At 39.6% G+C, this 26,387-nt stretch overlaps 3 protein-coding genes and 2 long non-coding RNA genes across 9 annotated transcripts in view; 1 reads left to right on the top strand and 4 right to left on the bottom strand.

Annotated features, from left to right (window-relative positions):
* LOC135333670 (uncharacterized) overlaps positions 1–26,387 on the bottom strand; it is a 99,154-nt gene that overhangs the window by 12,737 nt on the left and 60,030 nt on the right. The gene's annotated exons all lie outside the window — the stretch shown is intronic.
* The window catches only part of LOC135333045 (serine-rich adhesin for platelets-like), a 60,901-nt gene that overhangs the window by 4,535 nt on the left and 29,979 nt on the right, over positions 1–26,387 (bottom strand). The window lies entirely within an intron of this gene.
* On the bottom strand, positions 1,631–26,387 carry LOC135333710 (pre-mRNA splicing regulator USH1G-like). The gene is made up of 14 exons (XM_064528730.1): positions 26,197–26,387; positions 25,134–25,232; positions 24,247–24,345; positions 22,424–22,522; positions 11,396–11,485; positions 5,532–5,593; positions 5,228–5,286; positions 4,663–5,160; positions 4,469–4,605; positions 4,180–4,344; positions 3,907–4,128; positions 1,932–2,008; positions 1,725–1,834; positions 1,631–1,662 (listed from the first exon to the last, which is right to left on the bottom strand). Exons 1-12 carry the CDS (start codon positions 26,284–26,286, stop codon positions 1,940–1,942), a joined length of 1,689 nt encoding a protein of 562 aa, XP_064384800.1. The 5' UTR covers positions 26,287–26,387; the 3' UTR covers positions 1,631–1,662; positions 1,725–1,834; positions 1,932–1,939.
* On the top strand, positions 14,327–18,935 carry LOC135333806 (uncharacterized). 4 transcript variants are annotated; one of them, XR_010394065.1, is made up of 9 exons: positions 14,327–14,770; positions 14,820–14,928; positions 15,162–15,240; positions 15,781–15,990; positions 16,185–16,332; positions 16,507–16,595; positions 18,182–18,244; positions 18,682–18,744; positions 18,802–18,935. It is a non-coding gene; the product is annotated as an uncharacterized LOC135333806 (long non-coding RNA). The 4 variants fall into 4 exon arrangements; XR_010394063.1 differs by having other exon boundaries at positions 16,185–16,595; XR_010394064.1 differs by having other exon boundaries at positions 15,744–15,990; positions 16,185–16,595.
* Positions 19,238–22,414, bottom strand: LOC135333800 (uncharacterized). Of its 2 annotated transcripts, XR_010394058.1 has the most exons (3): positions 19,678–20,294; positions 19,509–19,610; positions 19,238–19,456 (listed from the first exon to the last, which is right to left on the bottom strand). It is a non-coding gene; the product is annotated as an uncharacterized LOC135333800 (long non-coding RNA). The 2 variants fall into 2 exon arrangements; XR_010394057.1 differs by having other exon boundaries at positions 19,238–19,610; positions 19,678–22,414.

The following is a 26,387-nucleotide window of genomic DNA, read 5'->3' as shown; positions in this document are numbered from 1 at the left end:
CTTCATCTCCAACCTCCTCTGATCTTTACCTACACTGTAAAAAATGAAGTGCGGTGGGCACACTAAAACCGTCGCATAAAACCGTCGCGTATAGCACGCTTTTTGAAAAAGCGTGCTCTATGCGACGGTTTTAGTGTGCCCACCGCACTTTTTTTCACTCATTTTTTACAGTGTATATATAGGTATGTTGGGAGGTACTGACTTATACTGGACCTCTGCTATACACAGACGCTATTTATTATAGAGCTAAGACTGGCCCTGGACAACAGGCACAACACTAGCTAAAGCTGGTTGCATGAGCTTGTTTGTGCCTAGCATTAATACAATAATTTCTGTAATTTTCGTGGGGTAAAACATTCCTTCAACTCAAACACACGGTGATTTCGCGAGTAAAAATTTTGTTTGACTTCATTGCCTGCAATGCATTGCATGCGTTCCGGTAAACCACGCCAAGGGCGTATGAAGAGAAGAGGGCATGCTGTTCTAAGCTGTATAGCAATCTACACAGACAGACACACACATGCACACACACACACACACACACACACACACACACACACACACACACACACACACACACACACACACACACACACACACACACACACAAACACACTACCGTATACCTCGCTTGTGCATGCTATATGTCAGAAGTATAGATGTAGTAGTCTTCTTAGGCTTAGCAGCTTGCTTCTAGCAGGAGCTCTGGTATTAGCATTGGTCCTTCTCTTCCGCTTGTTGACCTTTGTGGCTAACTCTACCCAACAGTACAGCTAGCTAGCTAGCTAGCTGGCTTGGTGAATTAATTCTATCGTGGCTTCTCTATTTTAGTGCACACGCCCCTCCCATTTGTAATTTGATAGATTGTAGTTGCATGCACTCTTCTCTTTATACACCCTATGTGCTGTAACAACTGGTGGGTGTCTTGCCAGATACGACAAGTCTTCTCTTACGACTAGCTGCCATAGAACCAAAATAAATTCTAGGCTCTTCTTAATTAATTTCGCGGTAAATTTCCAGTATAACAGTGTTCACGCCCACTATCACACCTATTTACGTGTGGGCGGTTGGCTAAATATAGTGTATCCTGCTGACTCATCAGTAATTTGACGACTACGCAGTATACATTGTAAGTTGCATGCCCTTTTCTCTTCATACGCCCTTGACCACGCCTATGTTTTCGTGGAGGGGAAAATAACATCCCACGAAAATTACCTGCATGCTCTACGATATACATGTTCTACTCTAGGGCTGTCAGGACTACTTTTATTCATGCATGGAAGCTTACAGTTTTGATTGAAGTCCACCCAGCAGCCTTAGTGTAAAACATGTAAGAATAATGTGCAGCTCAAAAAAGTTGGTGCGCGAGCTCCATACCAACAAAGAAGCTCTATAACGAGTACAAGTAAATTCAAGCTCCTGACAGTTCATATTATAATAATGATATACATGTATATATACATGTACATATATATGTCACCTTGGCAGTGTCCGAGTTTGACCTTGGCCAACCAACAAAGCTGGTGAGATAAAGCTTCCATCTTAGATAGACAGGCTCCAATGTTGCACTCCTTGACAACCTTCCTGGTCAGTCGACAAATAGACCTAACATCTGTCCGTATGGAGTCAGTGTGGGCTGTCAGATCACTCAGAGAAGATGACCTGAAGTGGGAGATATTGTAACTGAATACAGTGCTACCAATAAAATAGCATAGAAATCTCACTGAAGTGTAGCTGTCATTTTCTCCATTAGTGACAGTACAATCTCCACAGTAGAGCCAAGCTGTGAGGTGGTCATCCGACCAACTGTTCTCCTCAGTATTTCAGTGGCTTCCTACACATAATCAACAACATATTGCACATGCATAGATAGAGTATGTACAATCATATACATGCAGTGTTAATTATAATTATGTGCAGCAAATTCTTACGTAAAAAATTAACACACTTTAAGTGTACTATTGTCCACCACAGTCCGGGCTACAGTCGAAACATTCCATGCCTCAACCTACATGCATGGGGAAGCAGGTAAACTATATAGAGTGCATATGTTCCAGCACGGTATATATATATATATAATGCTTGTAAATACCTGCTGAATGAAAACACTGCAGGCCTCGGTAGAAAGCTGCACAAAACCTACTTAAATTGCATGCATATACAGGAACGGCGCAGATGCAAAAGAGTGGGTAAATGATCAATCGTTATTGTTGCTAAAAAGAATGCTGAAACAATGCACGCAGCTTTGCAGCTCTTTTGAGTTTCCTGACTTTTGCAGTCACCAATATAGCAGGCGCTCTAGTGCAGATCGAGCTCAGTAGAATAGCTTACTATATACCGTATTATAGTATAGAATATTTTACGGATGAAAAACCTTTGTGTGAAGTTTGAAGAGACTGCACTGGCCTTCAACATAAGCAAAACAAACTGGAGAACAAAGCTAAAAATCCAGCTAAAAGCCTCTTACTTGCATTGTATTGCTTGCATTGCTAAACTGTCAAACAGTTATATAGAAGTGGTGACACATGCACATGCACACAAACACACTATACTGTATACAGATACACATGCACTAAGGCCTAATCAACCGACAAAGGTTACCTGCATGTACGGTACTCTACCGAAATTACACCCACCCCTAATTTGCCTTGTGAATACGCCCACCAGGAAGTGATGCAGTTGTCAAGAAACTGCTATTATTAAGGTTAGATCTATATAGCTATAATTAACCCGAGGCGCGTGGGCGGCCACGGGTTATAGTAGTCGTTTGGTTTGTTTGTTTGTTTGTTTGTTTGTTTGTTTGTGACAGGTGAATCTACTCACCTGGATGCCACAGCACTGCGTTTACAGCATGGATAGCCTTCATACAACAAGTTATTAATTTTAATAGTGGCAGAATTTCATGTTAAATCTTCGTTGTCAAATAAAAACGAGCAAAAGCTAAGAAGCTTGTGACTGGGTCTGCTTACCTGGATGCTCTAGCACTGCGTTTACAGCATGGGTAGCCTCCACACAACAAGTGAGTACTTCTAATAGTGGCAGCTTTGGGTGTTAAAGCTTCGTTGTCTAATAAAAGCGAGCAAAATGTAGCTTGAACAGAACTTGCACATGCGTTACTTATAACTGAACTGATCCTGTACCAGGTCCAGAAACAATGGAACAGGGTCACTAAAGTAGAAAGCTGTATATACCAGGAACAATATTGGAACAGGGTCACTAAAGCAGAAAGCTTGCTTTAGCTGACTGGGATCCATGCAGGACCTGGAGCCATACTTCTCTGAGACTCCATGCTTCTTTGCTGTGATCCTAATCCACAGTGCATATATTTATAGTACTACTACCTGTTCTTAAATGTTTCAGCATGCCTCCAGTCTGGTTTAGTTTTATTGCTCCTGAGTTGCTGTGCAAGTCATGCATGATGATGATAACAACATCACTATATGCACTGCATTATATCAGTCTTCTGGTTTCTTTATAATCATGTCACCAGCCGAGGGTTTGCACTTTAGTGCTCTAGTTATTATAGCTAGATATCCAATAATTATTCCTATTTGCAAGTATAAGACAATCTTCTAGTTGAATTACACTCTGACAGTGCATGACAATTAAGGAACAATTACCTTCTGATGAAGAATCTTGACTTGTACACATTTCTAACCCTATAACCTTAACCCTTTGTACGTATACCTTATAGCTATATACTCTACCCATGCATGCATGCATGGTTAATATATACAAGAGCTGGCAGGACTTACTTTCTTAAATGAGTGGGCATAATTTCGAGGCAAACACCTGGGCGGGCTTAATTTCGAGACAAACAACTAAATTAAGCCCATCCCACCTGTTGTAATAGGGTGGGCATAATCTCGACAGAATACGATAATATAATATACAAACAAAATTAACCTGTAGTTTAGTAGTATCCACAGCAACTTTGAAGGTGGGTGCTTTCAATGGTATGTAAAATTCGACCTGTGGCAGGAGTCCAGACAAGGAGATGGTACAGATGGTTCTCTTGGGAGCATTCTCCTCAGGGAAGAACCTGCAGATTATCCTGGGAGGGTAGTCGTGGAGATTTTCAGGTCTGAACTTTTCCATCTCAGGCTGATCCACTTCACTACGGGATATCTGAGAATAATGTATATAAGAGTGTGTGCATGTGCATCCAACTTCAATTACCATTTCCTTGTCTGGTTCCACAGACCATCCCTGCACTGGGTGAATGTTGAGAGTGGCACACATATCAACAAATGTCAGTGATCCTTGAATCGTCCTGTCAATTGACTTTGAAGATACCTCAGGATATTCTTGTGGGATCACCACTTTATCAAATGTCTCCAAAAACTAGAATATTATTATGTAGTTAGTAGTATCCACATGCAGCAACTTTAAAGCTGAATATTATTATACATGCAGCTATATATAATTTATAATTTATAAGAACAGAATACACACTAGAAATCAATACATTAGTGTAGAGGCTCCCAAAGAGACTGACTGCAATGATGGCTATCCTGTCCCCAGTTGTGTATGAAGGAGACCGGTAGACTCTGACAGTGTAGACGTTTGGGTCATCAGGCTGGTTGCCAGCAAGTTGGAAAGAGCCTGCAACAAAAGCATGTCACTCACACGTACTACAAACACATTTCATTATACACTCACCTCTAACACGGGCTTGATGACCAACTTTAACAAACTGTTTCTTTGACAAACGTCTGGTCAGTCTCCCCTTGTTCCCTCCAGGAGTGAACTCTGACCTGCCGTCTAGTACCTCCTGGTACTTATATACAATCTTCGAACCAGATCTCTGTGGAGACGAGTCAGCTTGGAGAAAGACAAGGTCACCAGCTTCTTCTTGGGTGGATACTCGTACATGATGCTCCATGCTCAGGGTCACCTCTTGGTGTAGATCTTCAGCAGAGATAAAGTACGACGGACTTGCAGACTGAATGCCCTCAGGTATCACAAACACATCACTGGGGGCAAGGCTGGGATGAACTTTAATCCTCACAGAGGTCCCTGCTGGGACAGCATTAGCTGGAACAGTCACTTCAAGTCCATTGTCAAAGTCAGTATGTCCACCACTGGAGGTGAACTCCTTCTCTTGAGGCTTGCCATAGAAAGTGACTCCAGGATGTGCAGAAGTTTGGTGCAGGGGATCTATATACACAGAGGTAAAACACATGCAGAGAAACATGCACCCTATACAGCAGAAGCACACACTTACATCCAGGTGGAGTGGAGAGGGTTTCCCCTGCTGTCTTATTATGGTAGACTGGCTTCTTCCTAAATTAAGTTAAACCATATTCATAAAGCTAGTGACTCAGCTGTGCAATATACCGCATGCATGGTATAAATAATTGCGGTTTTCGCCGATTAAGCATGCACCGAACATTTATACCCACAAATGTAATATCGCATGCATGCATGCTGCAGAAAGGCTGCTAATTCTGCAAAAACCTTTCTAATAGTTATTTTGCAAAAGTTTCTATATACCCTTGAAATATACCTGCTATACGGTAGTCACTTACGTTTCTGTGTCAGTGACAACAGTCCAGAGTCTGGGGAGGACCGGAACAGACTGCGGACGTGACAGAGTGAGTGTGTGTGCATGTGTGTGTGTATGGGGGGGGCACATATATAAATGCTGTTTTGGGCGTGTGTATATTGTAATTGTATAATTTGCATTAGTATATACATATCCAGTTCATTTCCAAAAAAAAGTAAGAGTGAAAATACTTTTACATCGGTACAAAGTAAATGAACAATACTGCATGTTTTTGATAAATTAATGTACGATTGTATTCTACCGAAATTACGCCCACATCTGAAATTATGCTCACCCTCGCTTTTGAGCCTGCATATAGGCTAATGTGCCTCAACAATATAATAATTATAGATTATAGGCCCACCACCACCACCAGGAACTAATGCAATCTTTTTAGTGAGCAGTTTTCAAGAAACGGTTTGGGGACATTCCATATCAAGTCAATACAAAAAATGAGAACCCCCTCCCCAATTTCAACAAAACTTGGCATAATTATACATATCTTACCATAAGTTATATAACCACACCCAATTTAGCCCCATATGTCGTATAGCCTCTTAGTTACGAGTCCTTGAAAATTCACAAATTTCAATGACCCTCTCATTATGTCACTCAAAACGACGTCTTTATTTTTACCAAACAAGTGACGGAGTCTTTAAGTACTATATTGCCCACTGTATAGGGATCTTCATGGGATCAGAAGATATGGACTTGCAATACAAGTTTGTGCAGTTATTGACATGCCTGCATATACCATATACGAATTCAACATTACCTATAACGGGTGACTTCTTAGAATTCTAGAGTATGGTGAGGTATAATAACACACATAATTATTAAGAATTTAGGGAATTGGCTTCTGAGGGGGTATGGCCACCCGTTTTCCTAGTCTCGAGGCCAGACTCCTCCCGGGGTAGAGAGTCTGGCAAACAGAGTCACTTTTCTTGGTTTTCAGACAGTCAAAAATGGGCGTGGCGGAAATGGGCGTGGTGACGATGCTAAACTGGCTGGCTATTATCTCTACTATGTACAGATTTAGTGAGATTTGAATCTGTACTTGAAATAATATTTTTAGTTGATGTATACCGGGATTTAAGTTAGCCATTGCCTACTGGCATAGTTTTAAAAATGACAAAAGTCAAGTACTACCAACCTCCTCTGTCATGTGACAGTTTAATTGCATTCTTGCGAATCTGATTGGAGATGTCAATTTTTGACATCTGAACCAAGAAAAGTGACTCTAAATGCCAGACCCTCTCCCTGGCACATGTCAGATCACATGCAAGGGAGACTACCGTTTTCCGGGACACTTTCATTCACTTAGTTGTACATAGTAGACTCTCGTTAATCCAGCGTTAAACCAGAGGAGATACGACATCCGCGTGTCAAAGGAAACGTTTTAGACACACATTCCTTAGGTCAAAGTTCGGAATGTGTGTGTTAAAGACACGCGGATGATACGGGGATGTTGTACCTCCTCTGGCGTTAAACAGCGAGTTGACCGCATTTCAGAAAATAGCCGCGGCCAAAGAACGACTTTATTAATCAATTTACTGATTATGAGATACACATTAGATTTTTCTTTGAAACATAATTTTTTCCGTTCCTACACAAATTTGGTGATGGGGGTTTTGGACAATGTGTAATTATGAAGTTAACATTTACAATAATTTTCTCCAAAACCCATTATGAATCCATCACCAGCTTTTTTCTAAAAAAAGGGAATTACAGTTGAAATTACATATCAAAGAATTTTAACAATTGTATCCCATAATCAATAAATGATTAATAGAAGCCATGCACAAAACAGACTACACTGTTACATAAGCTACAAAGTCATTAGCACGGTAGTGCTATAATAGGGGTTGGGTCGAAAACAGCAAAAATCCCCCCTCTGGATCTCACACAAGACACAAGACAAAGTTATTTTGAGTTTATACATGCATCTGTTGCCCATATCATTTGTGACATTTGTGTGAAACTATAAGAACATTGTATTAAAAATTTATGAGAACAGCAAAATTAATTTAAACTAAAACTAAAAAAAAAACTTTTGTCATTCCCCTCAGTTTCTTCTGCGAGATAATCTAGCACAAAACTAGCGACATAATTATTACTGTCCTCTGTTGTCTTGGGTGTGTCCCTAACTATAATCACCTTCCCTCGAAGTTTTGCTAGGGTGGAAGCTCTTTAACAGGTGCAGATGAGGTCCCCATTGTTTACCTACTGAGCAAGCCAGACATAATATAGGAAGCATGGCCACACCCCTTTTATCTTAGCAACCACTTAAATCCATAGCAACAGTAGTGTTTCCTACTGGCGATTCTTACCGCTCCAGTTAACCATCCAATGCAAGTTGACAAGCATGCATGCATGCATACATTTACATAAACTTCATGATTTTATATCATGGCAGACATGCACAAACACTGCAACAGTGCAAATAAAAATTTATGCCTATATACCGTATAGCGGGTAATTTTCGGGGGACAAAATATTCGTGGTTCAGCAATATTGAGACATTTCGTGGGTAATATTTTCGTGGTTGGAGCTTGCACTGCAGGTAAGTAGGCAAGGTCGCTTCATTTGTGGGTAAAATATTTGTGGTCAGACCTCCAACCACGAAAACCACGAATATTTTACCCCACGAAAATTACACGCTATACGGTAGCAGCTTTCTTTTTTTATGAAAAGGTGGCAATGCCATCTACTGCAGATATTAGATCATGTTGGTATACCTGTGAAGAAAAAATACGGGAGGAATTAGAGGAACAAGGAAAGAAAGAAGGGGGAACATAAGAAAAAGGAGAGCCTGCATGCCCCGCTAAGTCTGGTGATCTGTTACTGACATAGTGACACAGTACTTGGAGCGTATTTACAAGGAACTAGAGGCAAAGCAGTGTGTGAAGCTACAGAACTACAGAACAGTATGTAGACTTTTAGCTCTACAAGATGAAGCATGAAAGGCTGAGTACTGCTGTATCTGATTGCTGTATCTGATAATTATAGCCCTTGTCAAAAGTACCTGCATGGGCATAAACACAAGAAGAAACCTATCCCAGATCCTGGACAACTTATACAGCAATACGAAAAATCCTACAGATCCCTTCATCAGAAAGAATCCAAATCATATAATGAAGAAGCTATATAGATTGCCCTGGTAAAATCACACTTAGTCTATCCAAACTAGAAGGGCAAGGGCAACCAATTTTATCCTCGGATAATTACAGCAGAACTACATACCTCAATATGCGCCCACTCTCTCTATTGTTAGAGCTTCAAGACCTCACGTTCCTAGTCGAGTGTCTCAAATATCTACCAGACAATGTAGACCTGAGTGCTTACCTGCATGCAGGTATTATTTCCGCATCCACTAGAGCTGGTTCTACTGCCAGAAAGTTTCCCAAAAGGAGCAGAACCTCTAAAACTACTACAATAGGATTGCACGACTATGCATGGAATTGACTGGACCCTATCGATCTAACATCATCAATACAATCTATTACATGTAACTAAGAGAGTTCCAGAGTTACTGCATGGGAACATTCGACATAATTGGCTCGTGCCCCTGAAGCAAACAAATTAGTATGTATATAGATCTAAGTCAGCTATTCCTCCAATGGTTTAGTCTGGACATGTCAGTACTCATGAGGTCACAACCTTGCAACGTTTGTCGTTCTCACCAATATACTGCTCAATAATAATAATAATAATAATAATAATAATAATAATAATAACTCAAGCCTCAAGGATAGATCTTTAGTGTTTACTATGCTAGGTAAGCCCTCGTCTATGATATCTCCAGACTTGCAATTGATTCTGGCTACATGCAGCTTTTATAAAGTGAGTCTGCAATACGTAGGCATCCTGTGGCTTTGTTGCCTGTCAGGCTCCGCCTATCTACTGAAAGCACACGTTCATTTTCACTGTGCCACCACTGTGCCACCGTCACGCGACTTAGCGAGGCAGGCTCTCCTTTTTCTTGGACGGTTCGTTCTTTCTTCCTTTGCCCTGAGTGGTAAATTTGAATGATGGTATCTTGCGAGCCTAACAGAACAAGCGCATACGGTGAGGATCTGAGATGGAGGATGGTGTGACAAAGGGAGGCTTTGGGCCTTTTAAACAGAGAAGTTGCTAGAAACTTGTGTGTGGATAACTAGAAAACTGATTTTAAAGTATAGGTTCTTTACTGCACTGAGAACACTAAGAAGGCTAAAAACTTAGCATTGTAGCAATGGCTAGTTTTCCAGTGGCCAGTGTATCAAAGAGAGCAAAAAGAAAGCCTGCATTGGGAAAAGTCCTCTGCCACATGTGACCTTTGCTGTGGTGTAAGAAGGCTAAAAACTTAGCATTGCAGCAATGGTTAGTTTTCCAGTGGCCAGTGTATCAAAGAGAGCAAAAAGAAAGCCTGCATTGGGGAAAGTCCTCTGCCACATGTGACCTTTGCTGTGGTGCTATCAAAGATGGAGAAGACAGCCTATAACTTGTGATGGTGTGTGCCAGAAGCAACTACACAGGTACTGCATGTGCTGGGGTTACAGTTACTTGTCATAAAAGGGATAATGGAAAGCTCCAGGACCTCTCCCTTTGTTTGTCACATGCACCTGCACCCAAAGATGCACTCTGCCATTGTAAGCACCCTCCAGGGAGAGATAGAAGCTCTCAAGAATGAATTGTCAGATGTCAAGGCTTTGCTGAATGAAACTGTCTGGGAAAACGGCAATATTCAGGTGGCCATACCTCAGAAGCCACAACCCTAAATTCCTATGTGTGTTATTACCTCACCATATAATTACTCTATTTATGTATGAAATTTCGGAGAATTCTGAGAGATCACCCGTTGAATTCAATAGGATAAACTACAGGCAGTAAATACTGCACCAACTTGTATTGCAAAGTCCATATCTTCTGATCCCGTGAAGATCCCATCACAAAACTTATACAAGGCAGGCAATAGTACTTAAAGACTGGTTTAGTAAAAATAAATACGCGAGTATAACGCTTGCATGATTAAAGGTTACAATAATGACCTGTGACCTTTTAACGAATGCCCACCCCCTGCCACCTGAAGGGCCATATCATACGGTGATACATGCAGTTTTTATCTGTCATATTAATCATGGCAGAGAAGAATTTATGCTCTAAGAACCGAAATTTGTAAATTTTGGTAAATTTTCAAGGGCTCGTAACTAAGAAGACATACGACATATGGGGCGTGTGATTATATATATAACTTATAGTAAGGTATGTATATGCTAAGTTTCGTCGAAATCGGAGGGGGTGCTCGTTGACTTGACATGGAATGTCCCGTTTAGCAGTTTTTGTGTACGCTGGTTAGCTTGGATATAGCTAGATCCATTAGTCTTAAATATTAGCAATCTTCTCAGAATCTCTGTTGGAGACTCTGACAGTCGACTCTTCCCTTATATACTTTTCTTTATATACTTTTCTTTATACCTAGCTATTTACCTGCATTATACCATTGTTGAATTCATTGTATTTCAAGTGCTGGCAGGCCTGATCGAGTCAGACTCAGACAAAAGTTATTAACATGTGGGTGTAATTTCGAGGCAAACACCTATAAGTGGGAAACGAAACTACCGTTTCTGAAATTTAAATTAAGCCCCTCATACCTGTAGCTGCTGCAATTAGGGTGAGCGTAATCTCGGTAGAATACAATACACGATTAATTAATTCGGCAACTAACTTTTAAAATTAAAACATGATCAGCATTACAGTGTCATAATTATGTGATATTGAAAATTTATCGTTGATGATAAATACATAATTATTTTATTGATGTCAATGACATTCCAAAACACCAATTTAATTGAGGTGCGGACTCACATGTGATTCAGTAGCTTCCTTTAGAAGCCTGATTACTGAAGAATTAGGGCGATATGATCTCTTGGCCATCATCAGAGCAGTCTCTCCACGCTGTGATGATGATCATATGAAGATTTAACACGTACATTGTAAGAGGTAAAGTGATGCGTGTAACGATGTACATGTATTTACTGACAGATCAATACTGGCAATGTTAATTGCACATTAACCCTTTGCCCGCTGAAGTCGTCATATAACGGTCTCATGCTTCAAAAAAGTCGCTGTGAACGCTGTGTTGGAGCTATGCACAAGCTGTTAGTACCCTCATCCCCAGCCATAAAATGGGGGGATGGGTTTCAAGGTTATCAAGCATTCGTTCTCTGCATTGCGTACTAACTATGAATATTGTTAATATTAGCCGCGCCTCTAACCACAGAGCTCACCTTGCTGCAAAGAAGGGAAGGAGCTGGGAGCCAACAAATGCATTACGCAAGGGCTATACAATCTGATTGGTACTGAAATGCATTACGTAAGTTACTCTGCAATTTGATTGGTGCTGCATGATTTTCTGCAGCAGAACGAATGCTTGATAGGCTTGAAACCAGTCCTCCCCTATATGGAGGCGGGCCACGCCCATCTAGTTAGTACCAGTACATATGCGCCTTGAGTTTAAAATTATTTTGCCTCGAGGTATTGTCGAAAGGTCACTTTTGATAAATATAGCGACACGTCTTCATAATACAACCTCACCGAGGTTCTAGGGAGCAGAAGATATCGGGTACAGGTGATGCGGACATTCATGAATTGCTAGTAAAAAAGAAAGGCAGACCACTATTACTTGGGGAGGAGCTGGATAGGCAAGTGCAATAATACTTAACTAACTTTTGAGAATGTGCATGGTGCTGTTGTGAACACTGCCATAGCTATAGCTTGTGCAGAAGGAATAGTTAAAAGTGTAGATGCCAGCCTGTAATGGTGATCATATACTCATTACAAAATATTGGGGGAAATAATATATTAACGAGAATGGGAATAGTTATAAGCGAAGGGCTAGCACTAAGGCTAAGGCTGTTGCTGACTTTAAAAGACAAAAAAAGAGCAATTTTTATTGGATATCAAAGCCTATGTCATGCATGAAGAGTATACTTTTGGACCTATAGTTATTAACTGGGACCAAACATTATATCCCTGGACAATGGGATCCAAGCGTGTTGATTTGTGGAATTAATAACAAAAGGCAGATAACTGCTATTTAGGGAGGGGTCTCAATAAGTGGTGATTTCTTGCCTATGCAATAGTATACCAACATCTATAATGGCCACCCAATCCAGTGTATACTTTTCAAACCAATTGGCACAATCCGAATCATTGGTCATTGATAAAAAAAATACATTGTCGAGAGATTTTTGTGCCATGGTACAAGAATTGAAACTCTCTTCTGACCATCATGCTCTGGTTCTTTACGATGCATTCACAGAAAAACAATTTAGATATTGTTTTTGTACCTGCCAAATGCTGATCGCTTACAGCCCATATAGATGTTAGTGTCAACAAATCTGCCAAAGTTGTCATCTGCGTGAACATTGGTATGCATGCATGCAGAGCAAATGTAAGCAAAAAATTCAAACTGGTACGAGACCTGTAGATTTGAAGCTGAGTATTTGTTAAACCACTAGCGGTCAGATGGTTAATTGTTACTAAAAGACTTCCTCAAATCACTCCATGCAGATATTAGATTTACTGGAGCTGGTATATAGCTGATTACTTACTTTACTGATTAATATTGTGGCAGTTGACGATTTTTTTAAAACCGTTCACGCATGCGTTGTCTGTTATAAGCATGCACATAACATTGGTGGACAAGGGTACTATATATAGGCAGTGACATGTGAGCCTAAAAGGCATGAAAACAATAAAGACCATGCACTGCATGTGTATAAACAATATAATATATAGCAGGCATGCAGTTTAATAAGGGGATTCAGTAAACTTAAGTTCATGATCAATCGTAGCATGGGAATTGTGTAATGCGCTCCTCTCCAAAGCATTTCAGGAGATGTTTTCTCATATCCATATCTTCTTGCTTGAAATGTGCTTGGCAAGGATCAGTGCCATATGCAAGCGAGGTAATTACTGCTCTGCTGCTATGGCAAACAGACCATAATCTGCCTCACCTATCGTATTACTAGAATGTTTTGCGAGCATCAAACATTTGCGAACAATGGTTGATCAATTCGCAACAATAAAATCCGCAAAACCTAAATTATTAACACACGATCCTTACCAAAATGCAATAGTTAGATCGCAAAGGGTCAAATTTTCTGCTGATTTGGTTCATTCGCAAAGGTTTTTCACCAGCAAAATATCCTAGTAATATTCTGGTATTTGTTTCTGTAAAGGCTGGATTTGGTGTTTCGCGTATGAAACAACCAGTTTTCGTTGTGTCCTCGGCAAAGGTATGGACAGAATCATATACATTCACCACATCTGCTCTATAGAACCAATAGTGGATGCTGATGCTACAATTCAGTGGTCTCCTCAGCAATGGATGATTTGTAACTGTAATGCACTTTTAGTTAACTCCCTTTGATGTAAGAGCGTTGATTGAAAGCCATTGAGGGAGGGAGATTGCCTTTTCAATAAGTAATTCTGAGCATAGTTGATGTGGAGATAATTATTTTAACTTATCACCTTTCAATCATAGTCTTGTCAATGTCAGTTTTTCTCTTTATAGCATGACACTGTACAGTCGTCGGCTTATCATCCATCAACTTTCTCTTTTAAACTGTCACAGCTTCAGCACCAACCTTAGATTGCTCGAATATGCTTTTAAAAGAACCAAGAGCAGATTATCGGTATTTCAGCTTTAGAAGGTAGAACACAAGGTATTTCAAGACCACCTTGCACTAAATCCTCAGAATAGCGCCTTATCCTTAAAACTGTACAATACATACCATATAATTATATGCTTGATCAGAGGCCACGGCTACTACACTGTAAAAAGAGATGTGCCATTATAGCACGCGTGTAGCGTGTTACACATGTGCCAAACTGCTTAAAGTGTGTTATTTACCCTCTAGAAAAGTTTATCACAGCTAAAAGTATGTCGTTTTAACCCACTGAATGAAAACGACCCATTACACATGTGTCGTTTCTTATGCACATTACATATAAACATGATCGATTGTTACAAGTGATAACACAATCACTTGTAAAAATCATACTTCATATGTCCCTGGCAACAAATGTGACATAGCAACGAGTGAGACTGTTTAAATGGTAGCTTGCTAGTTAGTTCAACCAAGTATAGTACAGTACAGTCGAGACAACTGTTCACTTCAAAGAATTGAACTGCTGGAACCACCCTCAACTCTGAAACTACCCAGTTTTTCAGTGGTAGGTTTATATTCTCTATTAAAAAGATATTAATATGTAATTATTGCAGAATTGATAGACTCTACTTGTTTTTTTGGCTTATGAGTCAGTAATTCTCCTTTCTCAACAATGGCAGACTCCTTTGATTGTGATAGTGTACGAAACAGAGGGGCTCAAAGGTACGTTTCCTATTGTTATAGCTATATATACAAGATTTTTTGCCACAACACATACACACATGGATTTGTATGCTATTATTCTACATGTAGGCCCTCTTAACCAAACATTTATTTGTGCAGTCTGATTCTTTTTACTAGCCGTTGTCAAGGCATTTACACAAATTTGAGTACAGTACTAATAAATAAATAACTATTATTGTAGCTCATCAGCAATCATAATTATTCTTCTGCAGGTAGGCCTTCCTAACCACCCTCCAAGTGAGCTAGCTGTCTGAATCTTAATACTAGTCCCTGTCAGGGCACACATTTGAGGTACGTTTCCTATCAATTTAATTTATTACATACAACGGTTTTACCACATTTACACAAGGCATTTACACAAATTTGAGTACTATTATTGTCATCAGCATAGTTATTATTCTGCAGGTAGGCCATCCTAACCACCCTCCAAGTGAGCTAGCTGTCTGAATCTTAATACTGGTCCCTGTCAGGGCACAAACTTGAGGTACATTTCCTATAACCATACATACAAGTTTTACCACATTTTTTGCCACAACACATACACACATTGGATTTGTATGCTATTATTCTACATGTACACAGAGAAAAGAGGTGTGCTGTTTTAGACCCTGAGCGTGTGCTATATTAGCACCGTGGTGTGCTAAACAGTGATTCAGCACACTACATGTGCTGTTTTGTAGGCATATAGCACAGCCTACGTGTTGTATTGGTGTGCTTTTTCATGGCTTGTGATTTTGATGTTCGATTAATGTGCTAAATAGACTGTGCTAAATGTAATGGGTGTGCTGAAACAGGTAAACGTGCTAATTCAGCACAGTGTGCTGTTTTCAGTACCAAATAAGGGCATGCAGTACAACAGATGTGCAGTTGCAGCTACATAGCAACAAAGATTTTTTTTTTGCTGTTCTTGCAAAGAAGAAAAGAAGTTGAGTTTAGACATGGTTTGAGAGCTGTTTGAAAAACTGTGGAACTAGGTAAGTTTCCCTCAACATGCTGAACAATGCTGTACAATGTAATTGCACAGCTATTGTATTGTACCAGGTGTCGTACAGTACACAAGGGAGCATCTGTACAATGTAATTGCACAGCTATTGTATTGTACCAGGTGTCGTACAGTACACAAGGGAGCATCTGTACAATGTAATTGCACAGCTATTGTATTGTACCAGGTGTCGTACAGTATACACAAGGGAGCATCTGTACAATGTAATTGCACAGCTATTGTATTGTACCAGGTGTTGTACAGTACACAGGGGAGCATCTGTACAATTAATTGCACAGCTATTGTATAATAATTATTGTACCAATTGTACCAGGGTGTCATACAGTACACAGGGGAAGTATCCCCCCTGGCTCCAACCCCCCTCCCCCCCTAAAATTCAGGTATTAGTAATGTTGTATGACTGAGTATCCGTAGTCTGTATAGCTACTAACCAGGGTATTGAAATAACATGCAGTTGACTTTTTTTAAAAGAATGCCTTATATTTCCCCCCTCTACTTTAAAATCCTGTATGACACCCTGTAATAACTCTACAATAATTATAATAATTATGCAGGAAGGACAAGCAAGTAAAAGGTTGAATGGGGGCTCAACAAAGTGGAGACCAATTGAAGCCTATATTGCCCAAGTTTAATAGCACAATAAGTGAGTTATTTACTTCTTCTAATGAAAGCACCGCGGGTGCTGATGCCTCGGTGGAGGTGCCAAAGCTACATAACATAAAACTACTAATAGCTAGCTTTTATACACACATTGATTGATGATAACTATTTTTGCTGCGCATGCAATCGCAGGGAAACTCAAATAGTGGGTAGTGATCGACCCATGATTGTTGTTAAAAACGATTGATGCCTAAAGCTAAAATTAATGGCTGCAAGTCAGCAGAGCCTTGCAGCTCTCTTCTCACTCTTGCAGCTAGCGTTCTAGTGCAGAACTAACTACTAAGTAGAGTAGCAACACTCGGTGAACGATACAATACCATTGCACTTTACAAATGTGGTGTGCTGTGTTTTTGAATACAAAGCGACAATCCTCTAGTAACATAATATCCAGCTAAATTTTGCTTAGCTATAAGCCTATAGTTCTACATAGATCTAACAAAGAAATATAACGCACCATTCACCGCACTATAATACAAAGCTAGCAAGCTGCAAAATTTCATGATAACTATAGCTGCATGGGTGACCAAAGTAATTTTAACAACAGAAAAAAGCTCTTATCTTGAGCGTCCTTTTTAGCGTTTAATTTACGCTGTATCAGTGTATATTATGCACGTACTACGTAAACGGAACGGGGACTTTATATTTACCACTTTGTAAGTTCATAATTGATAAAAATTGCTGCTACGGAAATCCCAAATTTCCTTGTGCGCAAAACGATTTTTGAAACAGTTCTATTGATATAATAATTTATAGGACAACGCAGTTTAATTAAACTTTTATATCGTTTCGGATTAAGCTTTATATGCAGCTCTTTTCTGACAATTAAGGGAAGGCTTGTAGTGGATTATATTTGTTGTTTAGCCCTTACAACGAGTATTGTCAGTGGAAGACAACTTCTCAATCTGCTCTCTGTACGAGATAATTGATGGGCCCGAATATTGATGCTGCTCTATAATAGCACAACAAGAACTCATTTGCATTATCATAGTCTCGCAAACTTAAATAGTGCGTAAAACGACTATAATGTCTTACTAAGAGTTCATTAGGAAGAGTACGCAACTCCACTAACCGTAGTAAGCATTCTGTCTAACCTACGTCACAACCACATGCTGTTGTATAAACTGTAAAATCTTAAAATTAATGGATAAATAAACGTTAGATGATTACCACTAATTTTATTCATTGCTTTTCCTTATCAGCATTGTTATTGTTATTGTTGTATCTCAAGTGACTGTGGTTACATGCAATAGTGAGTTTGCCTCCTGTGTACAGATTATTGGTGTTGCGTACTCTTCCTCTTGGTCTTACCTGTGTTATATGACTCTTTCTGTAGCTAGAATTCTTTGCTTTCGGCTCATGTACTTTTTCATGCACTGGCATTTGTCATGGATCACAACAAATACTTTTCTTATTTCGCCCCATAATAATTATAAGTTTCATCGCAATGCATACTTTGTTCATGCTATGACTGATGTTATGTACCTAATCTATATGCACTTAATTATTCTTATACTTGGTTATAATTCTACCGGCTTTTATGTGACATATTTTTCTACTTCGCGCATGCAGGTGATGCTGAGAAGTCAAAGGCAGTATCTTGCAATTGCAGTGATCTGAGTGCAGACTTGCTATGTTTAACTATGTTAAAAGAAACCTTTCACTTTTTTATATCCTTATCGTTTGTTTAGATACAATATTAATACTGAATTGATGTATTATTGTTTTTAATGTTTGACATTAATTTAGCACAATACAATCAGCACAGATGTTTCAGCACAGATGTTTCAGCACAGTAGAATTTAGCACATGTGCCGGTTTTGACACAGTAAAAATGACATATATTAATTTGACACCCGTGTTAGTGTGTTAATTTTTGGGAAAGCAGTTTGACACGCGTTTGCATGCTAAATTGAAACTTTTCATTTATGTGTGTAGGCCCTCTTAACTATCCTCAAACTGCTCTAACATTAATTTTTGCGGTCTGATTCTTTTTTCTAGCCGTTGTCAAGGCATTTACACAAATTTGAGTACTATTATTGTAGCTCATCAGCATAATTATTCTTTTGCAGGTAGGCCTTCCTAACCACTCCAAGTGAACTAGCTGTCTGAATCTTAATACCGGTCCGAAATAGGTATGTAATTTCATACAATGCGTTCACAACTTATAATATTTTTCACCATTATTTTAGCTATGAAGTACAAGTTCAAAGGACTGTAAAGACTCATAATTAACTGGATACATGCATGCAAGTTTTGCAAACACTTCTGAACACTTTTGTTTCATTTTCAGTTACTATAATTATGCTATAGCGCTATATACACTGTTAAAAATGATGTGTTCTGGAACACACTTTTGGCATGTTGGTATGACACTTTAAATTTGACACCCCTAAAGGTGTTTTGTAACACACAAGCTGTTGTGTGTTGCTGAACACATTGGCAAGTGTGTTATCTAGCACATGCATAGGTGCCTTTAAGCACACTAATAATGGTAAAGTGTTGTCCAGCACATGCATACAGTGCCTTCAAGCACACTAATAATGTTTGTCTAGCACATGCATACAGTGCTCGTAACTTGGTTATTTTCAGGACGGTAAGATTACTTCTAGCTTGGTGCTGTTGCAATTTCAACGAAATGTACAAGTCATTCAACACAAATCAAAAACATATATACAACGAACGACTATAATTATACAACGAACGACTATTTAAATGTTATACGGATTATTACATAACACATTACTGTTAATGACAGCACATCACATGTTTCCTTTTTGACGAAAGAGCGCACAGCAGCAGTAGCACATTTTGATTGAAGTCATCTTGTATCTCATCTTATCAGTCCTAAATAATAAATACAATTATGTCTGGTAAGCATATCTATTACTCCACGTACCTGGATACTTTTCTGCACATTTATAGCAGTTAGTATGTCCCAGAGAATAGTCACTTCTATACCCAAACAGTGCTCAAGTCAAGAATGAGGTCAAGTTCTGGGCTGAGTTGTGAGAAAGGCTATATATTATTTATATGATCATATCACACATAGTATTTCACCAGCTTACCACATGAATGGCCTTTGGAAGCTCCATGAAGTGCTGCAGTAGTGTATATTCTTCAGGAAAGCTAAATACTCAGTGCAGTTAGTACAGAGCTAAATTGAGTTCTTCTCCAGTTCTTCTTTTTGTTGATTTTAATTAAAGCACACTACATGTGCTTCTAGCCTCAATGCGCATGCGCACACAGAAGGTCTGGACTTAGCCACTTAGCTCTAGTATAGCATGCATGTAGAGATTCTACATGCATTGCAGGCTTCTATATACTATAGCCATACTTTTAGGACCTGGATTTCTGGGTTTGCAAAGTATAAAGCTTCCTTTGAGAGTGATAGCAAGTTGTTTCCCGCATTTGCAGGGACTGCAGCATTTCAACTCTTATTTCACTTGCACATACTTAGCACTCTTGGTGATCTAACTGTACTAAGTGGAACATAAATATTAATTCTGGTATCTGAAAAGTAAAAAGACCTTCTTAATATCTTATATATCGTGTGCTACTTTACACCACTGTATGGATGTCAGAGTGTTCAGTAACACACCATTCTGTTGTGTCACCCGAGTGTGTTCTATTACACTCCAAGTGTGTTGTTGAGCACGTCAAACACACGAGTGTGTTCATTAACACACCACTGACATTTACCTACTAAAATTAGTGTGCTACGTAACACCCCATTTTTAACAGTGTAGACTCGTCATTATTTTTGTTAGTTTTATGAGATTGAAATGGGAATGATTAATAACACGTGTCAAAATGACCCGCTAGAAGTGGGTCAAATCGACACACCTTCAATTTGACACACGTGTAGCATGTTATTTGGAGGGACAATCAAATGACACGCGTGTCAGTGTTGAAACAACCCACTTGTTTTTACAGTGTATATATGTTTCATTTTGCTGGCAGAGGAGGCTACAATTCGAGAGAGGCCATTGTTCAAGAGAGGCGTTTATTAGCCCCAGCTAATTCAACAACCTTTAGTTTGTCCTTAAAAGTTATTTCTGCCACGAGAAAGTCTTTGTGAAGCACCAACAAGCTGCTAGTATTATGGCTGCCACGTGCAGAGATGCTAGAGTCTGAGGCTACTGTTTGAGAGCGGCCTTTATACAAGAGTGGCGTCTGATCAAGCATATACAGTATAATCCCTCCACGTCGAAGAAACAGTGAGTATATAGACGATATTTTGCGTGGAACATGCATGCCGGACGACAACTCCATACTTCATTATTACCACCAGCAGAGAATTGCTAGTTTCTTGCACACCTTCACATCACAACAGTCCAAATGTGTTGGTACTCATGATATCCTCGTATCATAGCTCTGACTTCAAAAGAGACAGCCATAAATTTGCTATTAGATAGACAGTTGAGGATGCCTAGCTATTATTCTTGGATGGGTGCATGTGATTTCATCAAATTGCAACCACGAAAATATTATCCACGAAATGTCTGAACCACAAATATTTTGCCCCCCCGAAAATTACCCGCTCTATGGTAGTCATATTTTGTGCGTTCATACAACGTTGTTTGTGCACATAATAGTGAATGCTTGTAACAATCGCTAATTAGTGGGGGTTGGTCACGCTATTACAAGTGATTTCAATGTATATAGTTCATGATATTTGGATGTTTAAAGAAATACTTTATGTAATTTAAAGCCGGGAAAGGGTTAAGAGGCTACAAATCATAGCTCAGCTCTGTTCAGTTATTAACTACCTTTGTACTGTGTATAAGAGATATGTGTACGATATATAACTAGTGTTCAAGCTGGCGCTGTGCTAATGCCTCTCGCCATGATTTGCTTTCGCTCAAAAGTATAGAAGAGAAAGTATAGAAGAGGAAAAAGTGTATAAAATAATCTGTCTAAAACTGACTTGCAATTGTATAATTATGGTATCATTGTTGTGTTTTGTGGCTGCTTATACCAGGACCTCAAGGATCTAGGAAGCAACAAAGAAGAAGATTTTGTTTTCAATTAATTATAAGCGGAAGTGCATAATCATTTCATAAAGTTAGCTTATCTATATAAAGTCACTGAGAAGAAAAGACTTATTACATGCATCTATTGTTGTATTATGTGGCTTTAATACCAGGACCTCAAGAAAGAAGAAAATTGGATCTGTAGTTCATGCAGTGTATAATTATAATATTTAAGAAGAAAAGACTTGTGTACATACATATTGTTATCTATAGTAGTGTTTTGTGGCTTACCAGGCCCTCAAGAAAAATATGATTCTGCCAGGAGGATCTGGATCTGGGGAATGAGCGCGCATGCGCATTACATCCATAGGAATAATTAAAGGGTGTGTCCAAAGAGATCAATTTCACAAATGGCTACTGCTAGCTAGCTGTTTTAACAGGTATTTTCTGAGTCTTGTAGCTAACAAAAAGCTAGCGCTTTAGTGCAAGGCTAACTCATATGTTGAATAGAAAGTTTGTGCGGACAGATGATGCTATGAAAGATTCTGAAGAGACTGCAACAGCCTTCAATGTGAGTCAAACTAGCCATAACTCGAAAAAGAAGCTTTAGTTTGCTAATCCATGAATCAAAATCCAAGAGAACATGGCTAGAAGCCTATAGAAGCTGTTAGTTTTCGTCGCATTGCAACCGTTGAGCAGTTACAGCTGGAACAGACACACAGACACACAGACACACAGACACACAGTCAGCTTTACCGTATCCCTCGTGCGGCTACGCCTCGAGGCATAATTATGTAGCTGTTCGTTAAGTATAACTACGCAACATGTGTTTGCTCACTTTATTAGTAATGTCAATTGAAGCCTCTGAAGAGAGAAGCACCTTGACAGTATCTTCACGTCCCCGGAAGGCTGCTGTCATGAGTGGAGTGACCCTATCCTGCAAGAGTGGAGATAGTGACAACACAATATGAATGAACAATACAGACATTCACTGCTGTACATTTCCAACTACATCCCAAACAAGCACAACAGTCATGCATATACGTCAGCTAGCTATAGTATAGCACATAATTATAAATATTAAAACAGACTGGTACGCCAGTAAAATGCACAGGGATATTTATACATGTAATCAAGAGTTCATTAGGAAGAGTACCAACTCCACTTAAAACCATAGTAGGTGTTCTGTCTAACCTACGTCACAACCACATATGCTGTTGTATAAACTGTGAAATCATAGATACTATAAATTACATGGATATGAAACGCCTCTAGATTACAGTGATTCCAGATAGTATCCGGAGTTTTGCTGGGAGGAGGATTGTCTCGCAGCTACCTGAAAATGAAGAGCTACTGGCAAGCAAAGAATCTGTTGTCACAAGAGTCTACGATTGAAATCTGAAGTGATACCACTGTGATTGGCTTTAACTAGGTCTGTAAAGTAAGTTTTAGTTATGATTGTTTCAGCTAGAGCGTTATAGCTGATTTGTGGAGCTGAAAATGGCTGTATTCACTCTTTTAATAACTTTGTGTCAGTTGATCTGCTGTTTGAAACGAATCGCTGTGTTTATTATGCCTCAAGGCGTAGCCGCACGAGGGATACGATAAAAGCTGACTGTGTGTATGTGTGTATTCCAGCTATAACTGATCAACGGTTGCAATGCGACGAACACTAACAGCTTCTATAGGCGTGAAGTGGATCAGCTTGGATTTTGATTCGTGGATTAGCAAACTAAAACTTCTTTCTCGAGTTATGGCTAGTTTGACTTACATTTAAAGCTGTTGCAGTCTCTTCAGAATCGTTCAGAGCATCATTAATTTTGTTCGCACAAACTTTCTATTCAACATAATCATGAGTTAGCCTTGCACTAAAGCGCTTTATCTATAAGAGTCAGAAGAGATCTGTTAAAGCAGCTAGCTATAGTACCCATTTGTGAACTTGATCTCTTTGGACACACCCTTTGTCGATGTAATGCGCATGCGCGCTCGCCTCTACATGGTTAGAGAATCCAGTGGTAGAGGTCCTGGTATACTGATAAGCCACAAAACACGACAATGATACCATATATATATATAATAGATAACAATAGATGCATGTACACAAGTCTGGCAACAATAGATACAGTCATGCATGTACACTAATTCTTTTCTTCTCAGTTAATATAGATCTAGATAGATATAGGCCTATACACTTTCTGCTTGTTTAGATACTATTCTGTCTGTGCTATACTATACTGTCTGTGCTATACTACTGTCTGTGCTTAAATTCTCTCTTAGTCTGTGCCCTTGACAATAAAGGTTTGGAGTGTAATACCGTATAGCGTGTAATTTTCGTGGGGCAAAATATTCGTGGTTTTCGTGGTTGGAGCTCTGACCACGAATATTTTACCCACGAATGAAGCGACCTTGCCTACCTTTACCTGCAGTGCAAGCTCCAACCACGAAAATATTACCCACAAAATGTCTCAATATTGCTGAACCACGAAAATTTTGTCCCCCGAAAATTACCCGCTATACGGTACAATGTACTAGTACTACTATAGTGTTTTGTGCCCATAGTATAATTATGCAAATACTTACCAAAACCACTGCTACTAAATGATGTGATGGTCACGAATATGGTACCTATAGACACATCAGTTTAGTGTATCAGATATTCACCTCATCAGCTAGGTCCACCACAGCTCCATACAAGAGCAGCTCTCTAACGCAGTCAGTATGACCTTGGTAGGCTGCCATCCAGAGTGGAGTGTCCCCATTCTACAAGAGCAGGAGCCCATAAATAAGAGAAGGAGCGGCACGTATACTCAGGAATCACGTTTCGTAATTGAAAGTGAAACCGCACTCCTTTTATGGAAGCGACTAAGTGCTTGCAAACCGCATCCCTGTATTGCATACAACACGTGTAGGGATTCAACCACTTAGTGACTCTGCATATATGGAAATGCGGTCATAACCACTTACGAAACGTGATCCCCGTAGTCAGCCGCTCCTTCTCTTATTTATGGGCTCCTGACAAGAGTGAGAGCATACAGCAACTTTTGAAAATAAAATTTGACCCCTCCCCCCCTGCAAAATAACGTTTTAAGTTTACAGGCACTAAAACCTAGGCTTGATGTAGTCTGTAAAAGAGGTTTGGAGAAATTCAATTAGTGACCTTAATTAACCTCCTCTGATTGTGCCTTAGAGATCTCATAGGGACCACTCACAACCATCACTAGCGTGATGGTTACGAACATGCTGCCTATATTATTATAGACAAATTGATTCAGCATTTGATCAGCAAGAGTCTCCCAAATAAAAGATTGAAGTATTACCTTGCATTAGATGTATTCGAAAAAGTAATATGACTTCCTGTCTGAAACGCGTGATCCATAATGAAATTTTGGCAATAAAATTGCTGCTGCCTCGAGGCAAGTGGCGGCTCCAGCGCTCGAATTGCACGGTCAGTTACAAAGCAGGATGTTACGTTACTTTCCGAAATACATCTAATGTAAGAAACGCTTCGTTCTCTTTTATTATGGTCTCTTGCTATCAGGTAAACTCACCTTGTCAGCTAGGTCCACTACGGCTCCAGATGAGAGCAGCTTTCGAACACAGTCAGTGTGACCTCTACTGGCTGCCTGCCAGAGTGGAGTACGCCAATACTACATGAAAGTGAGAGCATAGTAACTTTGACAACACATCTGTGCGATATACCATAATTAGTTAAGGTAGGGGCATTATTAATTTAACAGAGTGGTTGCATCTGACATCATCCACCCACTTACGAAAGTACATAACACAGATTCTAATCCATTCAGCAAGCTAGCTCATGCAGCGGTTTTCAGAGTTTTTTGCATTTGCAATGTCTAGAGCGAGAGTACCTGTCACGTAAACCGTTATTGCAAACCGCGGCGCTATATTGTGTACAACACATATAGGGATTCGTAGCTAGCTAGAGCTAGATAATCTATGGCTAGATTTTACGGAGCAAAATTACGGTACTATACTTTTGTTTTCGGTTCCTAACCACGCCCAGATACAAGCAACTTTGTTCTATTCGGCCCGGGACTGAGGCTAAGTAAAGCTAGGAATCAAGGGACAGTTTAAGTGCATATAAGGCCACTCCAAGTGATACTCTGGTTTCTGGTCCCGAAGTTTTTCTAATTGCATGCGGGTGGGCGGTTTTTGCCATTATGTCATTTATTTGTTTAATATTTGCAGTTCACCTTATACACTGGGTGGCCAAGTGATTAGAAGGTTGCGAGTTCGAGTTCTATCATATTTCTAAGGAGTCGACTATGAATAATGAGTAGGTGTTCACCATCGCATCCTGACAGATATCATGGTATGTAAAGCCGGACGTCCCGGGGGGGTCTGTCTCGAAAGGTTTTGACCCTATTACAGACTCTCGTTAGCCACAACAGTGGTAAACAAACAAACATACTATTTGGACCATTCTGCGCATGCGTAGCAGATAATCTAAGAATAAATCTGATGCAGGCGGTGGATCAGAAACCGGAGTAGTATCACTTGGAGTGGCCTAATTTATATATAAATAGCATGACACAGTGCAGCTAGCAAAAACATTTCACAGCTTCAGCTCTACATACCCATACACTAGCTTACCTCATTCACACTATTGACATCATCTCCCCTCTTGATGGCATCTCTCACGGCACTTAAATCACCAGCACTAGCAGCATCGTGTATGTCCATTTTCCTCGAGAGTAGACACGCACGGCCTTTGTTTGCCCTTTACTCTGTCACCGTTTTAGGATCTGTGTACTCTTATCTCATAGATGCGTACTATACAGCTA

Source organism: Halichondria panicea, chromosome 3 (assembly GCF_963675165.1).
Source record: "Halichondria panicea chromosome 3, odHalPani1.1, whole genome shotgun sequence".
Taxonomy (NCBI): Eukaryota; Metazoa; Porifera; class Demospongiae; order Suberitida; family Halichondriidae; genus Halichondria; species Halichondria panicea.
The sequence above is the reverse complement of the archived record's forward strand: the minus strand, read 5'-3'. Positions and strand labels throughout refer to the sequence as shown.

Coding starts and splice junctions, on each gene's coding strand:
- LOC135333710 (XM_064528730.1), bottom strand. CDS start 26,286: ATGGACATACACGATGCTGCTAGTGCTGGTGATTTAAGTGCCGTGAGA. Junction 5,594..11,395: donor AGGAAGCTACTGAATCACAT/GTGAGTCCGCAC, acceptor ACACTCACTCTG/TCACGTCCGCAGTCTGTTCC. Junction 2,009..3,906: donor TGGATACTACTAAACTACAG/GTTAATTTTGTT, acceptor CCATGCATGTAG/GTTGAGGCATGGAATGTTTC.